General features: G+C 52.4%; 1 protein-coding gene across 1 annotated transcript in view; it reads left to right on the plus strand.

Annotated features, from left to right (window-relative positions):
* Positions 1-4,700: 4,700 nt before the first annotated feature.
* Positions 4,701-21,552, plus strand: part of LOC309857808 (uncharacterized protein) — a 36,487-nt gene continuing 19,635 nt past the window's right edge. The window contains exons 1-3 of the mRNA XM_082750578.1: positions 4,701-4,875; positions 10,287-10,460; positions 13,792-13,979. Of these exons, the coding sequence (XP_082606704.1) occupies positions 10,406-10,460; positions 13,792-13,979 (243 nt within the window). The 5' untranslated portion in view covers positions 4,701-4,875; positions 10,287-10,405. The remainder of the gene's footprint in view (positions 4,876-10,286; positions 10,461-13,791; positions 13,980-21,552) is intronic.

Below are 21,552 nucleotides of genomic sequence, written 5' to 3' on the forward strand. Positions count from 1 at the left end.
AGAGTGAAATATTCTGAGCACTGGCATTCCCAACCCGAACCAGTCACCATGTTCATGAAGCACGGGATGCCTGCTCAGCCTGGTAGCTCTAATTAATAATGCCGTTCAGGTAGGGGAAGCACCTGCAGCTTGTCTTTGGAATACTAGCAAGGAGGTGGAAGGAGCAGGTGATGTGAGCCGGGGGAAGATTAGCCAGATGCGGAATCCCAGACCCCAGATGCTGCTGTTTTAGCAACGGTCACTGAGGAACAGTGCAAGCCTTAGGTTCACCCCCATCCTCAGTGCAGTTCCTCCCACTTTGTTCTGGGGTCTGGCCTATGACAACAGTATGGACTGCATCTTGGCACTAGGAAGGAAAGCCTAGTTCGCTTCTGTATCGTAGAGGTTTGGGGAGCTTATAAAATTTTGCAAGAAAAATAATAACAAACCCCGAGCTCTTTCTGAGTCAACAAACACCTGCTGCATTTTTTCCCCCTTTGCGTTCATCTGAAATTACTGTGTTCCCACCCGGACTGTTCACAAACCCCCACCATCCCTGCGGTAATACAGTAAGGCAACATTTCACGCTGTGGGTGAGGGTGGAAATCTGTGATGAACGGGGTGTCTTTCGATGCCCTTTAGTGAGTGTGATTTTTTTGAAAGCAAAGCTGCTCATTAGCAACCCCAGGCTGAGCAGAACAGCCTGCATCATGTGTAGCATTTCCCTTCATCCTCCAAGGTAGTGTGTTGCTGAGATCAGAGAGATTGATGTTTGTTTTGGGAAGGGGTGGTGTTCCATTAGCCCGGTTTCTTCTCCGTCTCCTTTCTTCCCCAGCTAAGCCCACTGACAGCATATTTATAACACAGTTTCAGAAATTTAGTAATTCGGATAGGATGTAACGGTTTATTCTCGATGTCGGCCAGACAGCACTTTTATCCCCGGCATCCATCTGTTTTGCTCTCGTGGTCTCCCAGTGCCTGCCCCGCCTGCGGCCATCGGTTTTCAGCGTGCAGGACCCCATACCGGAATGAGACCTGTCAATCACGCCCATGGCATCTCAGTGCCCGTGGCCGGGGGACGCTCCCTATAAACCTGCGGGGGCCCGGGGAGCTGAGTCAGCACCACTCCCCCAGTGGGGAGATGATTTAGGGATACCACTCGAGGGAGGTATGTGGTCTGCAGGCACCTGGGTAGATTTACTACCCGCCAATACAGAGCCTGTCCTCGTATGTGCTGCCTCGGGAGAGCCCATTTCACTCTGTCCATCTCTGAGACAGTGACTTTGCCAAGATCCCCTTGGGCCGGCTCTTACCCGCCCCAGTCCGATACTCCCTTCCCACCAGGGTTCATTAAAACATAATGTGGGCTTCTTGATTATAAGCGTTCATCATAGAGAATTTGGAAAACACAGAAATGCATAAAGAAGACTATAAAAGTTGCTCATCAGTCCTGAATCCCAAATAACACAGGTCCTATTGGGGCATCTGTCTTTCTCCACACACACGTGTGCTTTTTGTATGTTAAAAACAAGGATCATGATGTGTATGCTATTTTGTGGTTTTTTAAATTAACTATGCAGGGAATTGTCTCATAATCACCCACATTTAATGATCAGAAGATCTTGAGAGCCTTGCGTGGTGTGAATGGATCACTAGCGACGCTGGAGGTTTGGGGGCCTGCTGTGTGGGGGCTCCTGGGGAAGTGCTGTGGGGCAGGCAGGCATGTGAGGGTTCCCGGGAGGAGGGTGATAGGGAGCACACTGGCTTGCTGTAGCGAGGCCGGAGCATCACAGCTGGCCAGCCGTGCTGAAGGAACAGTTGCGGGGTGCCGCTGAGGTCGGATCTGAATTGCTGCCCTCCCCATTTGCGGAACGGCACCAACCCAGGGCCTGCCCGCCCCCAGAGATGGGGGAGCCTTGCAGGACCCCAGGACTCCCTGAAGTGGGACACAGCCTTTTCCTGCATGCACCCGGGACGTTCCCCTCCGTCTCTCCACCACCAGGCCCCGAGGGAGGCCCTCCCCTCCCTTTCAGGCACTCCTGGTGCTGGAGCTCTTGTGTGGATGGGTTTAGAACTCGGCGGCCAGACGTTGGGGGTGTGATGAGAAAGATCACACGGGGAACCCCGATTTCCTGTGTTTCATGAAGGACAAATAAGATCAGAAAAGCCTGCCTGTCAAAGGTCTGTTGGGCTCAGACGCAAACACCAGTTACTGGTTGGGTACCTCTTGTGCTCGGGGATGCCTTTCACCTGAGTCTGGTGTATCTTGGAGTAGCCGCCGTGGGGGTCGGCTCCTTCTCTCTTGCGCCAGACGTCTGTACTGGGGATGAGGCTCTGCGGGGAGACAGAGGGCCCAGATGTGGCAGATTCCTGCATTTTTCTAGATTAAATGTGACATCCTCAGAGCCACTCACTGCCTGGCTGGGGTGCTCCTTCCACAGTCGTTCCATGGTCCTTGGGCCAGGCAGCCACCTGGGCTTCCCGTGGTGCTGGCAGGGAGAACCCTGGGTTGTCCATCCTTGGCGGCTGCCACGTTGCCTTCTGGGGTTGCCCAGGCCCGTGTCATAGGCCTGGCTCCTCCTGGAGGGCTCAGGCTGCATCCCCCAAAGCTGATCATGATGCCAGTCCTGCTTCCCTGGCCCCTACATGCCCCTGTTCCCACGGCTGTCCCTGGGACAGAGGCAGCTGGGGAAGGGTAGACAGCATAGGGCAAGGTGCAAAAGGAAGGAGTGGTCCACACGCGGGTGTGGGGACCTGTGGGACAGTGAGGGCGTGTGTACCCTGCCACCTCCTTGTTTTCGTTTTACCCTGCAGCCCTGTTGACCTGTGGCAGGAAGCTGTTTAAGGCCGGCCTTGCCCTTCATGCTTGGAGGTGGCTGATGGAGGGACAGAGCATCAGAAGGGTCATGTGCCTGCATCTTACGGTCAGAAAAGAATGACAGAGTGGCAGACTATGCGAGTTTGTTGGAACGAATTCATGTTGTCATCCTAACCCAGAGGAGAGCCTTCTATTCAACGCCTTGACCCCTATGTGTGTGTTGGAGGTCAGTTTTGGCAGTGGCCGGAGGTACAGATTCATTGGTCAGGGTGCCCATTGTTGGGGGTGCCGCACCGTGGCCTCCCCGATCAGATGCAGACCTGGGCCCCCTCATTCAGAGCTGCGTGAGTCTGCACACTCCGTTAAACTTTTTGGTCTCAGATTTCTCAGCTATAAAATGAGGGAAATTATTTTGGGTGAATTTTAAGATTCCTTCCAGCAAGAACATTCTGTAAATTGTGTGTAGTTAAAAAGCTTCAGCTGATACATACATACATATTATTTTGTAGTTTTCAAAATATTTTTAAAGATTTTATTTATCAGAGAGAGAGCACGCACACGCACGAGCACAGGGAGGGGCAGGCAGAGGGAGAGCCAGGCTCCCCGTGGAGCAGGGAGCCTGACGTGGGACTCAATCCCAGGACACCAGGATCATGACCTGAGCCCAAGGCAGACATTTAACCAACGGCCATCCAGGCGCCCCCCCCCCTGCCATTTTCAACTTACTAATCAGCTTTGTAATTTATCCACGTGTTTGTGGGATGCCGTCAGCTAATAACCCCGAGGTTTATGTCAGTGATGAGGTGTGAGTGCCCCATCTCTGGTTGATAGACGAGGCCCTCGGGTTATTCTGATGGGTGGTTTTCTATAGGAAGGCCTGTTCTTTTCCTCCATGTTGGGATGCAGTCTGGAGTAATTCTGTCGTGTTGGTCGCACATTTATGGAGCAGTATTGAAACTGGAGTGGAAAGCATGTTAGGCATTAGCACTGTTATCGGTTTTGTAGGAGCTGAAACCGAGTGAGAGGGTTTTGGAATAATTGGGTAATCCAAGCGAATTAATCAAGAGGGGGAAAATATCAGTTTTGGCATCAGATGGAGAGAGCGTCGACTTCCACATCTGTGGTCTTTATGCATTTTAATCAAGTCTAAATTATGCTATTAAGATTTACTTTTGCTGCATTTACTTAGATGCTGTGACACAGCTGACTTTGTATTCATCTCTGGATACTTCTTGAAACGGGGAAGCATTCTCACGGTTTCCAGGGGAAGAGTTGCAAAAGAGTCACAAAGATGAACAGGTGACTCGTCCTTGGAGGGCTCCCAGCTCAGCACCCGTGGCGGTTGAGCTCTAGTTGGAGCACAGAATGGGTGGCTGGGAGGTTTGGAAGGTACCCAGATCCTCGGGAAGTCCGGAGGAGGCCTGGCGGGAGGGGCCAGGCTGAGGGCCGGGGAGGAGACGAGTGTTGGTGGCTCAGGCCTGTCCTGTGAGAATGCCAGCCCTGCCAGTCCTACATCCTTGGTTCTGTCCCTGAAATGTCGTCTGGCCTGCTGGGTGGCTCAGAGTCCATGCCTCCTCCCTGACCCTCCCGCCTCACCCCCCTGCAGCGTCTTGCACGGCGTCGTTCCCTGTGTGGCTTCCTTCTCCCCTGCTCCTCCCCGAGCCTCCATGAAGGGCTGTGGTCGGCCGGGGGATGGAGGACGCTCCGGGCGCTGTTCTAAGCAAGAAGCCAGTGTGGCACACGGCAGAATGCGGACATTCTGGGCTGATTGGAGTGGCTAGGTGTTGGCGGTGTGTGACAGTGTCCGTCACGGATGCAGGAAGGCTCCCAGCCTCGGAAGCACATATTTAGAGGCTCCTTTTCTTCTCTCTGTCAATGTAGGGTTCGATGACCTTCCGGTGTCCCTGAGAATGGCTTCAGGACACCCGGTGGAGGGCTTTTCCTTGAAAGGTCTGTCACCCAGTTTCACTGCCAAGACGGGTTCACGCTCCAGGGCCCTACAAAGAGGCTGTGTGTGAGACATCTCAATGGAACCCTCGGCTGGATCCCCAGTGATAAGCCCTTCTGTGCACAAGAAGGTAAAGTGCCCCCCTCGTCCGTGGAGGCTGCTCGTGGGGCTGTGGGGACCAGCCGCGTCAGCCCAGGGGCCCACCCCACATGCTGGCGGGAGAGCATTGTGGCCAGGCCGGGCGCAAAGGAGGCTCGGTGTCACAAGTCACCGTGTCCCTCCTCAACCTCAATGACGACCCAGGTCCTGGTTTCTGTCGAGGCAGGAGAGCAGCTCAGGTCACACCAGGGGTGCTCACTGCTGCGTCCCTAGCCAGCCGCGCACTCCCAGCCCCGGCGCCTGAGAAAGCAGAGTACGTGCTGCTCAGACTTGCCCGTGGAGGCAGGAACGTGTGGTACTCGGGAGATCCACTCAGTCACTGTCGCGTCTGTTCCAGGCGGGTTTTGATAGGGAGACAGGGCGGCACAGTGGGCATTTGTTTCCAGCAGTTACCCTATGGTCTCTCGTCATGGCGCGGTATCTGCCTACCTCTGGCAAGCGTGGCGGTGTCTGCTCTGTGTGCTTCATGCTGCGTGGGTGTGTGTGAGTTTAGAACACTGCTCAGAGGTTACCTGGCGGCGGGCAGGGGGCTGACTGTCTCCGCGGCAGGTTGGGCTGACGCAAGGGAGGCAGTGCCGGTGCGGGCAAGGGCTCCGTCTCTCCCCACCACCCCTGACCGTGGGTGTGGATGGAGCTTTCCTGACCTTGACAGCTCACTGTTTTTCGGAATTAGCATAGACCGTGTTTATGGAAGTCTTCGAAGCACCGAACTCGACTGTCACTGAGCATAGGCAAAGGCTTCCCCAAGCTGAGAGCATGCGTGGTCTCTGCTTTTATTTTTGAGGTCTTTTTCTAAAAGAGTCAAAATTAAAACAAAGAAGTAAAGTGAACTAAATCACACAGAGAAGGACAGGTGTGTGTGTGACAGGTGGAATCTCAACAACAAAACAAATGAACAAGTAAGAGAAGCGTTGGAACGAACATGGGAGTGGTGGCTGAGCAGGGCTGAGAGAGCTCCAGCTGTGAGGTGGGTCGCAGGAAGGAACATGCGCCCGGGAGTACTGTCTGTGGTACTGTGACCATGGTGTGTGGGGACAGACGGGGACACCCCTGGCGGCACTGTCGGAAGTTCTGAAATATGGAATCACCGTGGTTATGCCTAATAGCAAGAGGGCATGGTTGGTCAAGTATCCTTCAATTAATAATGGTCAGCGTCACCATTCAGAACGGGTGCTATGGGCCTCGGGTGGATGCTGTGTAGGGAAGGTGGCTCCCTGTGTTGCAGGTAGGAGTCTGTGTCCCTTGATACAGATGCTTCTCTATATTTATTGAGACAGGCATGTGGTTTTTCCTCTTTAACTTTGCAGCCTTGCAGGTTACACAAGCTTTCTCTTGAAAAATCAAAACAAATTTTGAAAAGGATTTTAGAAATAAATGAATATTTTCTGCTATGCGCAGCCCATGCAGGCTGTGGTTTCCATAAGGTTTCAGTAATGAAAAGTTTATTTGGTTTTGTAGATCAACTTCCCTGATAAATCCTTTGGCCCAAGATACTCAGCATTTAAAACCCAGACAGGCTCAGGAACATATCAGCAATAGTAGAACACGCAGGCTCCGCGAATATTGCCTGGAGACAAAGGCCTTCTATTGTTTTATCATCCTGGGAAACAGAGAGCTTATCTAAAAGACAACCTCTTGCCAGTCCTGTCCTAACTACCTAATGAAGTATGCCCCAAGTTAGAAGGCCTTCATCTCCCCTTGCTCACTGTGTCTCAGACACATGGACCCTCCTGTGTGTGTCTGTGTGTTTAAAAGATTTTATTTATTATTTATATGTCAGAGAGAGAGCGTGCAGGAGCAGAGGGAGAATTAGACACTGTACTGAGCCAGGAGCCCGATGCGGGACTTGATCCCAGGACCCTGGGACTGAGCCAGCCAGGTGTCCCCCTCCTGTGTGTGTGTTTTTTTTTTTTTAAAGATTTTTTATTTATTTATTTGACAGAGAGAAATCACAAGTAGATGGAGAGGCAGGCAGGCAGAGAGAGAGAGAAGGAAGCAGGCTCCCCGCTGAGCAGAGCCCGATGCGGGAATCCATCCTAGGACCCTGAGATCATGACCTGAGCCGAAGGCAGCGGCTTAACCCACTGAGCCACCCAGGCGTCCCCTCCTCCTGTGTGATTTTAAGGACACTCGTGTTCTTCTGGCTTTTGCACTTACTCTCCCTCTGCCTAAAGCTGTCTTCTCCCAGATCTGCTCGATAAGGCCACCTTGCCATGTGGCCCTGCATCATAAACATTATCTCCTCAGGGTGCCTGTCCCATGCACCCAGATTCCAGGGGCCCCTGGTAGGTCCCTGTGACCTCAGCACCTGTTCCTCCTCATGCGAGCAGCAATCACTGCATGTTAGTCTCTACCTCGCAGATTTACTAACTTGTTAGCGGCCTTCTCCATGCAGCGAGGGTAGGATTCCTAACTCTCCATGCCCAGCGCTTGCAGCTGGGTGCTCAGCGAGTCACCAGTGGACAGATGGATGGTTGGATGGATGAATACCGGGTGTTATAAATGCAGGGGTAAACAAAACCCAACACCATCCTTTACAGCGAGGCTTCCAGCACCTTTCCTGTGTGGATATGAATGCTGTGTCTCCAGGGTCGATTACGTAGTTATGTTCCTGGAAACACTTTTTAGGGAGAATGGGTGTCAGAGTTGGCACTTGAAGGAATCAGGTTCATGTTCACATATAACTGGCATTTAAAAAGGCCAGTAAATATTGGTCGTGGTATGTATTCTTAGAACTTTGCCTTTTCTGCTCCTTAGGACTCTGCTCTATGCTAACTAATGTCATTGAATAATTTGTTCTTAGGTATAACTGTGTAATATCACCTTAATATCCCCTCTTTGACTTGTTTCTATTAAATCCCCTATTACACGAGCAGGACTCAGATGCAGCGATGCAGTGGTCTGGGGAGAAAGGATGTCTCAAAGTGGAAGCTTTGCACCCTCTCAGCTGTATCCCCAAAGTGCCCGTTTGTGTCTGTCTGTGTCGGGTTTGATCACATCCCCACTCCTGCCAGAGTCAGATACCGATGGAGCTTTATCTGTCATCCTTGGTAATGGCATTTTTGGAGCGGCTTTTAAACATTCTTCTGGCTGACGGGATGCACTCATACTGTAGGAAATTTCTCTTATTTCTGTTTGAAACTTCAGAACTGATGAAGATTATATGTATTTGTTTTGGGGCACTAAAGATCCTGGCTTCTCTGTTTCCATAGACATGAAGTGCATAGTCACGTCCGGCTAAGGATGGCCTGGCTGGGCCAGGCTCGTCTTCCTATCTCCCCTCCTCTGGTGGGGGGCTCAGGCGCCAGACGCCAAGGGTAGGATCATAGCTCAGCTTTGGGGGGCCGACTTCTGTGAAGCTACTGCTGGTCTGTTTTGTTCTGTCCTTTATCTGGGCCACAGCCCTCCTGGCCTCCTGGCCATAGCTCCGGTGCCTGCTCCCAGCTCCCTGGTCAGTGCGAGTCTCTGTTCCATAGCAGCCAGTCCCCATGGTGACTCCATCATGAGCAGAACTTGGGAGGCCGTAGTGCCCTGGGATCCTTGGGCCATGTGCCCCGTGGTGGCCCCCAGCTCCTGGCTGTGGACAGAGGCATCTGGTCAGGAGTTCAGGGCACTCTGTGTGAGTGACTGCTGCTTCTGCACAGCCAGTGACCACACACTCACGGGCCGCAGTGTCCCTTCTGTCCACTGGCTTTACTCACTGACGCTGGCTGCCTGCTAAGGACCTGGGTCAGCTCCCGGAGAAGTCGGAAGCCAGTCAGGGGAACGGTGGCTTTGTCGCGTAAATCAGCAACATGGGGTTAGTTGGCAGCTGGGGTTTTACAGAGGGGCGCCTGGATAAAGGTGTTTTTATTTGCTCTGAGTAATGCCTGCGTTAGCACTACTGAGAAACGTGATTTCCCGTTTCCATTAAGAAGGCAGCAGTGGTGCCAAGTTGTCACTTGCCTTGTGACTCCAGTCAGGATCATTCTGGCATTGACTTTGGGGGAATTTGTCTATTCTGGTAGAAAAATTTTTGGTTAAACGTGAGAGGTTGGAAACCCCTTTCCACAGTTTGAAACTCAAAAATAAGAGGTCGAACTAGAACCACAACAGTTTTCCATCAAGGACGCTTCCTGCTGAAATTTGCAGACAGAGGGTTGATGGGGTTGTCCCGGGGCTCCATGGCCGCACTTCCTCGACATTTCTTTGCCAGCCACGTGTGGAGTCCCGGAGTTCCAAGGGCATGTGGGAGAATGCAGGGGTGCAGTCCCTGCTCTCCAGCTAATCTGGAGATGAAGGCAGATGCCACGCCCAAGCTTTGACTTTGACCCCGCGAAGAGGTCATCCTGTTTTCTAGAGTCTGTTGTCAGATTCTTCATTGGTCCCTGTAAACCCAGCCCCAACCCTACATCAAAACTCCTGGGATGTGCTTTTTAAACCCACCTGTGTTCCCGGCCATGGGCTGCTTGGGTCCCTTCCCTCCGCAGCCTCAGGACTCCTGGGCTCAGGCCTCAGAGCCAGCAGTTCATGGTCAAGTCTCCCACCATTCCAACCATATGGCTGATTCAGAAGGCTTTCGGGAGTGGCTGAGAAACCCAGTCTTACAGCATTGAGATACTCTTGGAGAAAGTTTCTGTGATTGTCGAAATGCTGTGCTTGGATTTTGCTTCATTTTTAAAACTTGCGAAGCTTGGAGCGCAACCCCTCTGTACGCCTCCGGGGATGGCTGCACAAGGTTATGTGGGGACACACGCGGAATTGGGAGGAGACCATGTTCGAAGTGGAGGGTTATAATTTATCCACTGTATTTTATCTCTCAATCACGTTCTGTGTGGACTTCCTGTTCCTGCGCCCCTGATGCTGGGCTACAGACCCTTTCCGAGTCTGTATTCTGCTCCCACCTGCTTCCAAGAAGCAGGTCACCTACCTGTGGGGGGCTGTGTGGTGTTGGTGGTTGCATGTGCTTCCATGTTATTACCCGCGTGGAGCAGATCCGGTAGGAGGGAGGTGCCGGCCGGTGTGGCCCCAGCTTGTCCCCACTGTTCTGCAAGGCCTTTTTTTTTCTTCTGCCCCAAGGCAGAGGCGGTAGGCTGGGTGGGACCACTTAGCAGGTCATTGTGAGCCCCTAGCTCTGTCCTTCCTCTCTTAGTTCCAAAATCGCCTGAGGCTCCACTGTGAGGTGTGAAGGGTTCCAGGCTGGAGGTGAAGCTCCTTTCATGGCTGGATTGGGACATCTTGTCCTCAGTCCCCTCCAGACCAGGGGCTAGCAGTCCGTGTGCGAGGGCGTTTTATCACAGGGAAGCCTGAGGCCAGGTCCGAAAAGAAGAGCTTTGTGCCAAGCTGGGAAGCACAACAGGCTGAAATTTAAAAAAATAACGTGTCCATTTTACACCTTTGCAGATTGCCGTATCCCTCAAATCGACGATGCTGAGATTCATAACAGGACATACAGACACGGAGACAAGCTGATCGTCACCTGTCACGAGGGATTCAAGATCCGCTACCCTGATCTGTACAACATGGTTTCTCTGTGCCGTGATGACGGGACGTGGGACAACCTGCCGCTCTGTCAAGGTAGGGGCGCGGGCTGGGAACACGTGTGTGTCTCTCCACTGGGACGTGGAGGGAAGCAGGGCCCACCGGCTCTGGCCTTGGCATCCGCACACCCTCCCTGCGGTCCCCAACAGCCCCTCGTGCCCACCGTGAGAGCCCAGACCAGAAGAGCCCTTGTTCTTGAGCATGTTGACTTCTCCTTCACACCGAGAACCAAAAGTCTTTTAAGAAATAGGCATTTTGTAACCAGGCTGTGAGCACGATGATGAACTATGGCATTTTTAATGAAAACAGCAGAACGTTTATACTTATTTCAGTGGTGGTGAGGGTAGATTAAAGACGCATCTTTACAGAGGCTATTTTTTCTTAACGTTATCCATTTTTATAATGCATGAGGAGCAGAAAAATAATCAAATTCAGATTTTATCCAAACTACCCAGTAAATAAGAATCCTCTTGCCTTTTTAACATTTGCCTGGGCCAACACGGAGGACCCTGTTTGTGAAAATAAGTCCTTCCGTGCACATTAATTCTGATTTTATTTTCTTGACATGTGACTTGAAAGCCAGTGCATAATTCATTCTTCGGGGAGGAGGCTTGTTTGCGCCGGAGCCTTGGCGTGTTCCGGTCGAGACGAATGCTAGCGCTGGGCTCTAGGTCATGGCTGGCAGGCTCTGATATTACTCTGCGTGCCCCGGGGTCGGAAATGAATTATTTCCTTCTGTGAGGGCTTAAGAGTCCTACATGGCCCTTTGCAGAAACAGAGGCTCTGGATCGGGAGGACCAAGGGCGGCCAGGCCACCCCTTTGTGAGCTTCTCTGCTCAAACTCCCTGTGCCACGTAGCCTGCACAGATGACATTTCCAGGGATACATGTGCTCTGGGGGCACTTCTCGGGAGGCTGTGGAGAGTTGTCACCGTGATCTGAGGTTGGGCTGAATATTCACGTGAACATTACCAACGACTGGTCCCTTTCCTTCCCGGGGCCAAGAACGCTCCCTCGGATGCCAGCCCCCTCTGCCTTCATGAATCCTGCATCCCCCACTGTCCCCTGTTCTCCTGCCCTTTCTAGAGATTTCTCCCTCTTAGGTCTTGCAAATTCCGTGCACCTATTTACGAGTTCTTTTGGTCCCTATTATTTCTTAAGAAATGCCCGAGGGTTGCATCCTCATCAGGGGCTCAGGTGTGGCCTCCTGCTCTGCTCTGTCCACCACCCTGCGCTTGCATCTCAGAGCGTCGCCCAGAGCCGGCTGGCTGCTCTCGGAAGGTGCCCTTCCCCGGATAGCACCGTCACCCACACCACCCTCCCTCAGGGCATGTCCCCTGCTCTGTGCCCTGAACTCATCTCCATGCAGAGGCAGGTAGGGGCCTGGCTGCCCAAGCAGTGACTGCCCAACATGGCATGGGCGTGAGGGGTCTGGCGGCATTAGATGGCCTGACACCTCGGAGCGCCACGGGGAGCATGACTGGCCCTTAGCATGACGTCTTGTCCTGTGGCTTTTCTTTGCACTTCCAGATCCGGGGGAGAGAGCCTGACAAGCCGGCTCGCCATTGCCTGGAAGTGTAAATAGAGGTTGCACCAAGCTATTGTGTCAAAGCCTGGTGTCTGCTGCCATGCTTGGGATGGGCTGTCCCCAGCCAAGGAGCATGTCTCTCTTTCCCTGGTTTACTACTGCAGTTACAACCCCTTCTGGCTTCTTTTGGGGCAGGCAAGCAGGCGGGCATGTTCCAAGGCCATGTTTTCCTTGGGAACTTTGTGTTTTGGAGAGCAGTGTCCAGACGCACCTGCTGTTCACTGTGGGTCTGTCCGTTTTATATTCAGGGGACTCCAGCTTCTCTGTGGGAGTGGCCAGGAATGACACTCCTTCTTGGGAGGAGCCGCAGGCACTGTCCCTTGTGCCAGCTCATTTGAACAGCACTTAGGGACTCTGATACGGTCAGTTGTTCATGTTGACGTGCTTGTCTTACTTTTCTCAGTCACGGATTCTGTTTATTCCTGAGTCCCAATCTCCCCCTCCTCCCCGACACTTCACTTTTCCTGTGAACACAGTTCATGTTCAGCTCAACGGGTAAATCCTTCCAGGCCGTGGAGAAAGGATGTGGCCACGTGTCTCAGATGTGGCCTGTGTGGTAGTAGGCCCGTGGATCTCTGTGGCACGGGACACTGTCAGCCCCAAAGGGAGCATTTCCCTAAGTTCTGCATGCCAGGGCTGCCCTGGCCTCTCTGGTCTCACGCCGAAACATCGATCCCACGTACCAGCTCACTGACCAGGGCAGTCGGCGGAGCATGAAGCCGTTCGAGGCTCAGAATGTCAAAGCAAGCCAGCTCGGGAGCAGAGCTCAGACACCTGCTGCCATGGGCATGCTGTGATCCGTGCTCGGCGACTGGAAGGGAGAGTCGGGATTTCCATTATACGTTATTTACTTCACACACAATTAGTTCTCCGCGGGAAGAGCCCCAGCTCTGCAGAGTCATTATTTCCTCTAGTGAGACCACTGACCCCGACAGGAAATGCCAGGATCGCAGCGGGGGCCACACAGAACGGGATTCTGTGCCCCTGGGAATGTTCCCCAGGCACAGGTTTCAACACGGAAAAGCAGCTTCCGTTTGGCAGAAGCAGAAGTGTGGGAACACAGACAGCATGGAGAATTCTGGGTGTGCGTGGGGGCTTGCGACACCCAGCCCCATGCCTGCCGTGCATGTCCTTGGGCTCTGCGCAGACCCTGACCAGGAGCTCCTTGGGAGGGGGCCCAGTGGGGTGTATTCTGAGACACCCTTTTTCTGGGTAGTTCTCAAGGCTGAGAACCATGTCAAGTGCACCTAAAATGCAAATTGATCTTCACGTAGCATCACACGGGGTCCGCAGGCCCCTGCCTCACAGTCCAAGCAGGGGAAGGGTGTTTTTGCTGCCACCTCCTCAGACCCCCCAGGTGTCCCCATTGTTGAAACAGTTGGGGTGTATGTTTGCTGCACAGCACCTCAGTGCTTCTCACCCCCAGGAGCATGTTAGCATCACCTGGGGAGATTTAAAAAATTCGGGGTGCCCTGGCTGTGCATAGACCTAGGGCTCGCAGCCAGGATTGTGTTGCTTAAAGGTTCCCGGATGATTCTGAGGTGTGTCTGGGGCTCCCTGATCCCAGCTGTACCCCCCTCACTTCCTCCCTCTTCCCCTGGGCCTCTCTGTGTGGTTTGCAAGCATGACGCCAAATTCTGCGACATGAATCGAACAGGAAAGTGGTTACGGGCGTCTGGCTGAAGAGCCCTTGGTGGCGGGCAGGGGGCCAGGGTTTTGCGGGTCTCGTTGGTGCAGAGGGGACCAAGTGCGACCGTCCCTCCTCTTTTCCTCGCCACAGGCTGCCTGAGACCTCTTGCCTCTTCCAATGGCTACGCGAACATCTCCGAGTTGCAGACCTCCTTCCCCGTGGGGATGTCATCTCCTACCACTGCTGCCCTGGGTACAAGTTGGAGGGGGCCGAGCACCTCGAGTGCCTACACAGCCTCATCTGGTCGACCAGCCCACGCCGGTTCCTTGCTCTGGAAAGTAATGTGTCCACTCTTCAGGAGGGTGACTCACAGTTACAGCGGGTGCTCCTGCGGGAGGTGATGAGCTGGGAATCCTGGTCAGCGCAACTCCCCTTCCTTTGAGTGCACACGGCCCTGAGCTGGGCCATGAGGCTGGTCATCCCCCAAGAGGCAGGACCTACAGCTAGTCGTAAAACGGGCTTCCCCCGTCTGAGGCTGAAGGGCATGAAAGAGAGGCGCTTCAGGCATCAGAGGTTAAACCGTAAAATATTGCCAAGTTAAGTGAAATGTCCTAAAAAATTAATTTTCTCTGCACGAAATGAAAACAGACTGTATTATGGCGTCATTCATTTTCTCCTTGCTTTATTGTGTTGTCCGTGCTTCTCCCTGTTCCTGTGCATTTTATGGCTGGGCTTGAGCCGTGGCTGGCACACGCTGGGAAGCCTGGAGCTGAGGGCTCCTTTCTTCCTGTTCTCCTCGAATGTGTGTCATTTCCCTGAGCAGTGGTTCGCAGTAGTGAGGGGACAGGGCATCCAGGGACAGCAGCAGGTCGGGGTCTGAGGGGTTTCCTGCTAGCGAAGGTGGGCATACTGGTTCAGCTCTCAGTTTCATGTGGGTCTTGAAATTATGACTGACGCACACACACTGATTTGCATGTGGGCCTCTGAGCACAGCGTGCAGGACGGGTCTACGAGGGGGAAGAGGAAAACAAAAGCAGGCTCCAGTTAGGAGGCCCCTGGAGCTTTTCCTGGAAACAAGACACGACCACATGACGTTCTTTCAAGGGTGTGCATGCAGCAGGGAAGACGCCGCTGGACCATGGGTTGTGTGGAGTGCTGACAGCCAAAAGAGGCCAGGGGGGCGTCCTAAAGCAGTGCTGGGGGAAGGGCAAGTGGGGGCCCCTGGGACAGCAGCAGGCATGCTCTCGTGAGTCCGGCCCCCACCCGTCCCAGGTCCCTGGGGTTGGGCCTCCAGTGCATGTGTCAGGTAAGACACGGTATGCCTGGTAAAAGCTGAATTTCAGATAAATGACAAATCATTTCTTAATTTGAGCGTACTCTCAATATTGCATGGGACTTAACTCATTTGTTAAATTCTCAATTCAAATATAACTGAGCACCCAGTACTTTCACCTGTTAACTCTGGGGACCCTCACCTGCAGGGATGCGGTGTCCCCCATGTCCAGAAGTGCAGGCAGGTAGAGGTGAGCCTGGGCCATAAGGAAAGGGGCTCCTCTGGGCCTGGGGGTGTCTCGTTGCTCAGAAAGCCAGAACTAGATTGGGTGGACGGTGTCATGATTACGATTCTATCAGTCCAAGATGCCTGTTTCAAGATTTTGACAAGTTTTGTTTAAATGTTTTTCAATCGGTTACCTTCCGATAAGCTTCATTTTGAAGCTTTGAGAGCTGTTTCTGTGGAGTCTGGAGGATCTGCAGGGAGCAAATGAAACAGACCCTAGTGTTAGTAGCTGGTAGCTAAGGTTGGAACATAGAACTGGAGTGTAGCCTCGTCCTCCGCCAGCAAGGGCTATGGCCAGAGTGACCGCTGCCACAAAGGCCACAGTGGCCTTTCCTCTGAGGTTTTGGTGTGCGAGTGTGTGCATGCATGGCTGCGTGCATGTGTGTGTGTGTACACATGCACATGTACACATGTATGTACACCATGTGTATGTGTTTAATAATCCTCGCATGTCTGCTCTCCCTGTAAAGTATCTGGTGGAAGCACTCGTGGGATCTTGAACTGCTAACTGGGCAAAGATGCCAAAACTGTGATTCAGAACCAAGAGGCACAGCGCCGACTGAAGGATTTTTGTGTTTCGAGACTTGATAGAAACGGGGCCAGGTTGAACGATGGTTCGGGGTACCAGGCAAGGATTCATGGAAGATTATCCAGATGCATCGATGTTGCTGTTTCCTCAGCCTTACTGGAATCATATGCGGTCTTTGAAAGGAGGAGTCATGCTGTCACGGGGCACCCGTTGTCATCCCCAGGGACTCTGCCCCTTGCCCTCTGTCATCTGGTTCCCCCTTCAGTTTCCCATCTTTCTTAGCACACAGTCTGATTTTTCTTGATGTCCCAGGGAAATCCACTGCATGGTGCTGGGAAGCATGGAGCCTTCAGGGGCTTTTAAATGTAGGGGTGATCTGCCCCCTGAGCACCTGGGTCTGGTTGGCTGTGCCAGGAAAGTGGTTCCCTCCCGTTTTGGGGCTCCCCGGGACCCACCAGTGCGTCGGCTGTGGTCCCCACCCCAAGCCTTCTCCACACCCACCAACAGCCAGGAGATGGGGTCCCCAAGTGGGTCGGGAGGCAGCGTGCAATGTTGAGCAAGAGCGTGGACTGACGTCTGACTGGTTGGGCTCACATCGTAGGTTCCCACACGATGGCTTTGCCGTGGGGTGCATCACTTAGCTCTGTCAGCCCTGTTCCCTCACCTGTCACATGGGGCAGATGGTCATCGCTCCTCCTGACACCGTGAGAATCCAGCATGGACATCACACATTTAGGGAGGCTTGTGGCACATGCTGGGTGTTCCCTCCAGGGCCACTGTTATCATTCTTCTTGGAATTCTGTGCAGAGGCACATTAAGTAAATAAGTGAGAACCTGGGCGTGGCCATGTGAGCCCAGTACCCACACTTCTGTGCACACTCGGGATCGTCCAGGGTGTTCTGGTGCTCGCGTGGAAGGTGAATCCCACGTGTCAGGAGGAGGTGCTCAGCAGCACCAGTGATGCCATTGGTTCTGAGAGCTTAGCATGTGGCCAGAGGGTTGATGTGGCAAGCCACTTAGCGCCTTGTGAGGCAGGCGCTGGTTTTGACGCACTTCACAGATGGGCCAGCCTGGGCTTGTAAAGTTCCAGAAACTCAGCAAGTGACATAGCTGGGAAACGGGTGCACTGGGACCTCGACATGGGTCCCTGTCCTGTCAGAGCTCGCGCGTGTTATCGTCAGGGTGCGTCACCTAACTAGCTTGTTCTGATCACTTTGCAGCCTCGTGGGCAAGCAGTGTGATGTTTTTATAACCTTTTCTTGCAGAGTCAAACAATTTGGAAGCACTAACACGTAGGAAGGGGTTCATCTTTCTAGACTGGCTGCTGACCCTGTGGAGCTCTCCACCTCAGGGGATGTGTGGCGGACAAGAGCCGCTCACTGCCCCCCTGGCACCCCATGTCCCCATCATGGTGCAGAGCCTGGCCAGGCTTGTGTCTCCTCTCACAGGCCCGGATGGACACCTCAAGGGTGACATGACGTGTCCGGACGCTCCATCTCTTTGGCTATGGCGGCTCTTTCTGCCATGTGGGGCCTCCTGTCCTCCATGGGCCGCGGGGCATCTTCTGAGATCAGGCCTCTCTGGCACTGGCATCAGGCAGCCCCACACACATGTCAGCAAGCCCAGAACGGATGCCTCGCTTTGTGACGGAGTTTATGCTTTGAAAGGAAAAGCTCTGGCGGCTTCTTCAAAGGTACGGGTTGTGTTTTCTGATGTCTGTGCGCTTGTACTGAGAGTAGACGCCTCTGGAGCCTGTGTTCCCTGCAGCTGAGCTGGGGGCAGTGGATAAAGCAACAGAAATCATGAGGTCTTGAACCAGGTTGTTGGTCTATCCTTCAAAAATAGATGTGTGCGTATAAATGTACTTGGCCAGAGCCCCACGCGTCCCCGTGTGCCAGCCTGGCTCACTGCGGCCTCGGGAGTTGTCATCCCTGTGCAACGTCCATTCTGCCTTCATCCCTTTCTGTCTCTTTCACACACACACACACACACACACACACACACACACACACACACATACACTATGGAGTATTATGCCTCCATCAGAAAGAATGAATACCCAACTTTTTATCAACATGGATGGGACTGGAGGAGATTATGCTGAATAAATTAGTCAAGCAGAGAGAGTCAGTTATCATGGTTTCACTTACTTGTGGAGCATAAGAATAACAGAGAGTACATTGGGAGAAGGGGAGGAGAATGGAATGGATTTGGGGGAAATTGGAGAGGGAGGCAAACCATGAGAGACTGTGGACTCTGAGAAACAAACTAAAGGTTTTGGAGGGGAGGAGGTTGGGGGTTGAGTGAGCCTGGTGGTGGGTATTAAGGAGGGCATATATTGCATGGAGCACTGGGTGTGGTGCATAAACAATGAATCTTGGAACACTGAAAGAATTAAATTAAATTAAAAAAAAAAGAGTGTGTGTTTCTGTGTCAAGGTCATGCTGCCCTGATTATGATGGCTTTGCAATTTATCTTGAACTCTGGGACTGTGATGCCTTCAGCTTTGTTCTTCTTTGTCAATATTGCTTTAGCTATTTGGGGTATTTTGTGGTTCCATACAAAGTTCAGGATACTTCAATCTAGTTCTGTCAAAAGTACTATTGGTATTTTGATAGGGATTGCACTGAATCTCTAGATGGCTTTGGGTAGTATCCACATTTTAATATTAATTCTTCCAATCTGTGAGTATGGTTTATCATTCCATTTATGTGTAAGTAGTGGTAACTTCTTAAAAAAACATGCTGGATAGCAACTGTATCAGGATTCTCCAAATGAAAAGAGTCAAGGGATTGGCTTATGGGATGTGGGGTTGGCACATGAAAATCCATAGGATAGGCCATCATTCTGGAGACTCAGGTGGGGTTTGATGCTGTGGTCATGACCCACAGAATTCTTTCCTCTTTGAGAAACCTCAGTTTTTGCTCTTAAGTCCCTTTGGCTGATTGGATGAAGCCCATCTCCATTATTGAGAACAATCTCTTTCATTTCAAGTCAACTTATTGTTGTTATTAACCACATCTACCAAACAACTTCACAGCACCACCTGGATTGTGCCTGAATAAATAGGTGGGTCCTAGACCCCAACTAAGCTGACACATAAAACTAACCATCATATAGCCAGTGAGGAAAAATGATATTTCAAGTTACTGACTAAAATCAGCATTAATTAATAAATTAGCATGAATAAAATCAATGAAGTTTGAAGAGCTACCTTTCTCACAATTTGAAGTTCTGAAGAAGCACTCCACCATCAACATATTCTTGGGCCCTCTCAGCGAAACTAAATTTTCCCCAAGACAACCAAAGACCATCATGAAATAGTTATCTTGGGACATGTTTTCTGCCAAAATTCAGTCAATTCCAAATAAGATTTTTGTGTCAACCTCTTCTCCCTGGTTTATGCAGCTGCTTGAGCAAGTAAAGAGGACAGAGTACATGTCTCAGGAAAGTAACATCCGCCTCCTTTTGGGTGATTTGTTGCAGGGTCCTTTGCATTCTTTTTCTCGGGATCAATATCACCCAATTAAACTCGTGTTGACAGAAGCATGTTTCTCTGTCCTTGTCTCTGGTGTCAATGAGGCTATACAAGGAAATGTTTTTCCCTGAAAGACATTCACCTTTTCCCCCTCTTTTGCCTCAAAAGCTGACTACTATGTTTGCTAGCACTTGGCATTGCTGTAAAAATGCCCTGAGAATAAAATTGATATGGTTGGCTTCATTTAGCTGTAGGGATAAGAAATAACTACATGGTGTGGTTGGAGGTGCTGAAGTTTGGCAAAGGTTAGAAACCTTCACAGGGATAATTGAAGGGCATCCTCATCAAGATCCCTATGAAGATGAAAAAGACCCAAACAACTTCTGGCTGGCTGCTCATCCAGGCAAAGACGGAAAGGTGGGAGACTGTGGCTGCCAAAGACCTTCCCTGATCATGGCAGATTTCCTGAATTTTCACTCTATGGATGAAAGGTTAGGTGACTCCATTATTAGACAGAAAAAATAGAAAAACTGACTTTAACTTAACTGCTTTACACACCACAAAGTGTCAGAATGTCAAGAATCAGAAAACCATTTGAATTTACTTTATTGATTCAAAAGATGTTTTGTTATATAATTAATTAAATTAGGCACTTTGGACTAAGCGAGAACCTAGCACCTGCTCGATAGGGAAGTCAGTTAGATCCATTAAATGTCTAGGGTGCCTGAGTGGCTCAGTGTTAAGCCTCTGCCTTTAACTCAGGTCGGGATCTTAGGGTTCTCGAGGCCTGCATCAGGCTCTCTCTCAGTGGGGAGCCTGATTCCCCCCTCCCCCGCCCTTTGCCTGTCTCTATGCCTACTTGTGATTTTTCTCTGTTAAATAAATAAATAAAATCTTCTTAAAAAATTTAATGCAATCCCTAACAGAATTCCATCAGCAGTTTTCACAGAGCTGCTCGAAACAGTCCTAAAACTTCTATGGAACACAAAGACATTTTGTGTTTCTTTTTTTTCTTTTTTTTTATTAACATTTTTTAACTTATTTATTTGACAGAGAGAGAGAGGGATGACAAGTAGGCAGAGAGGCAGGCAGAGAGACAGAGGGGAAAGCAGGCTCCCTGCTTCCGAGCAGAGAGCCTGATGCAGGACTTGATCCCAGGACCCTGAGATCATGACCTGATCTGAAGGCAGAGGCTTAACCCTCTGAGCCACTCAGGCGTCCCAGACATTTTGTGTTTCTATGGAACACAAAATTTCTATGGACACAAAGAGGCGGGACCACAGCAGCAGCCCTTCCTCCCCACGCTGCTGGAAGTGCAGGGGTGTCCACACCCGCTAGGGGCATCAGAGGGCCGGCCCGGAAGTGCCTTAAGTATCCAGGCCAGCCGGCCGCATGGGATGGGCGCAGCCGGAAGTGCGGGCAGGACGCCGGAAGTGCCGGAAATACGCCGGCAACGTCCGCAGGCGCTCACAGGGAGCGTGGCAAGCTGCGGAGCAGGATGTCCCTGAGGCGCCCGGCCGGCCTGCGCCCAGCCGCCTGCTCCCCCAGGCCGGCTGCCAAGGCGCTGAGAGAGCTCGGCTAAGGACACCCCACGCCTTCCAGCTCAGCCCGTTGAATCACCCCGTGACTCTTTTTCGAGCCCCGCGTTGGTGGGTGTCACGGGCGGCTGCGCACTTCGCCTCCATTGGCGTGGCTGAGGCGGCAGAGCTGGGCTTAGGTCCTGCGGCCTGCGGGATGGACTTGCTCCAGAGTCTGCAGAGCCCACGCCCCCGAGGCCGCGAGAGACGGGAAATGCGTGCGCCCGGTATGCTGACGGCTCTGCGCGGTGCTCCCTGATTCTGAGGAACTGCCGTCCAAGGTGGGTGTGCGCCGGACCTTCCACTGCTCTCACTGGTGTCCAGCTGCATCTCCAGCCCCCATTCAGCCCGGTATCCCGTGGGGTGCGACAGCTGCGTGGGCAACAGGGGCCAAGGACGCCCCCTCTCCACCACTGGGGGAGCTGAGGGAGGGCAGCCCCCGGGGGCTGGGGCTCGGGGTGGGCTGCGTCCAAGCTGGTCCTCTCTCTTTGGGACGCTTCGGGGATTCTCGGGGACTCTGCTGGCAGCACCCTGGCATGGGTGGGTGGTCCTTCCTTCCCAGGTGCCCCTCAGCCCTGGGTTCTTGCTGCGTACTCTGCAGACTCTGATGGGATCCACCGCCACCCATCCCAGAGCTGGCCTCTGTCCAGCAGACGTTCCTGCTTACCCTTTGGTGGTCCCGGGAGGCTTGTGTGCTGTCAGTGGGGTGCACGTGCTGCAGCCGACGTGGTCAAGGCTCGCTCAGTCCATGTCAGTCTGGAAGGCTGCC

Source organism: Mustela nivalis (genome assembly GCF_964662115.1).
Source record: "Mustela nivalis genome assembly, contig: HAP1_SCAFFOLD_1303, whole genome shotgun sequence".
In the NCBI taxonomy this organism is placed as follows: Eukaryota; Metazoa; Chordata; class Mammalia; order Carnivora; family Mustelidae; genus Mustela; species Mustela nivalis.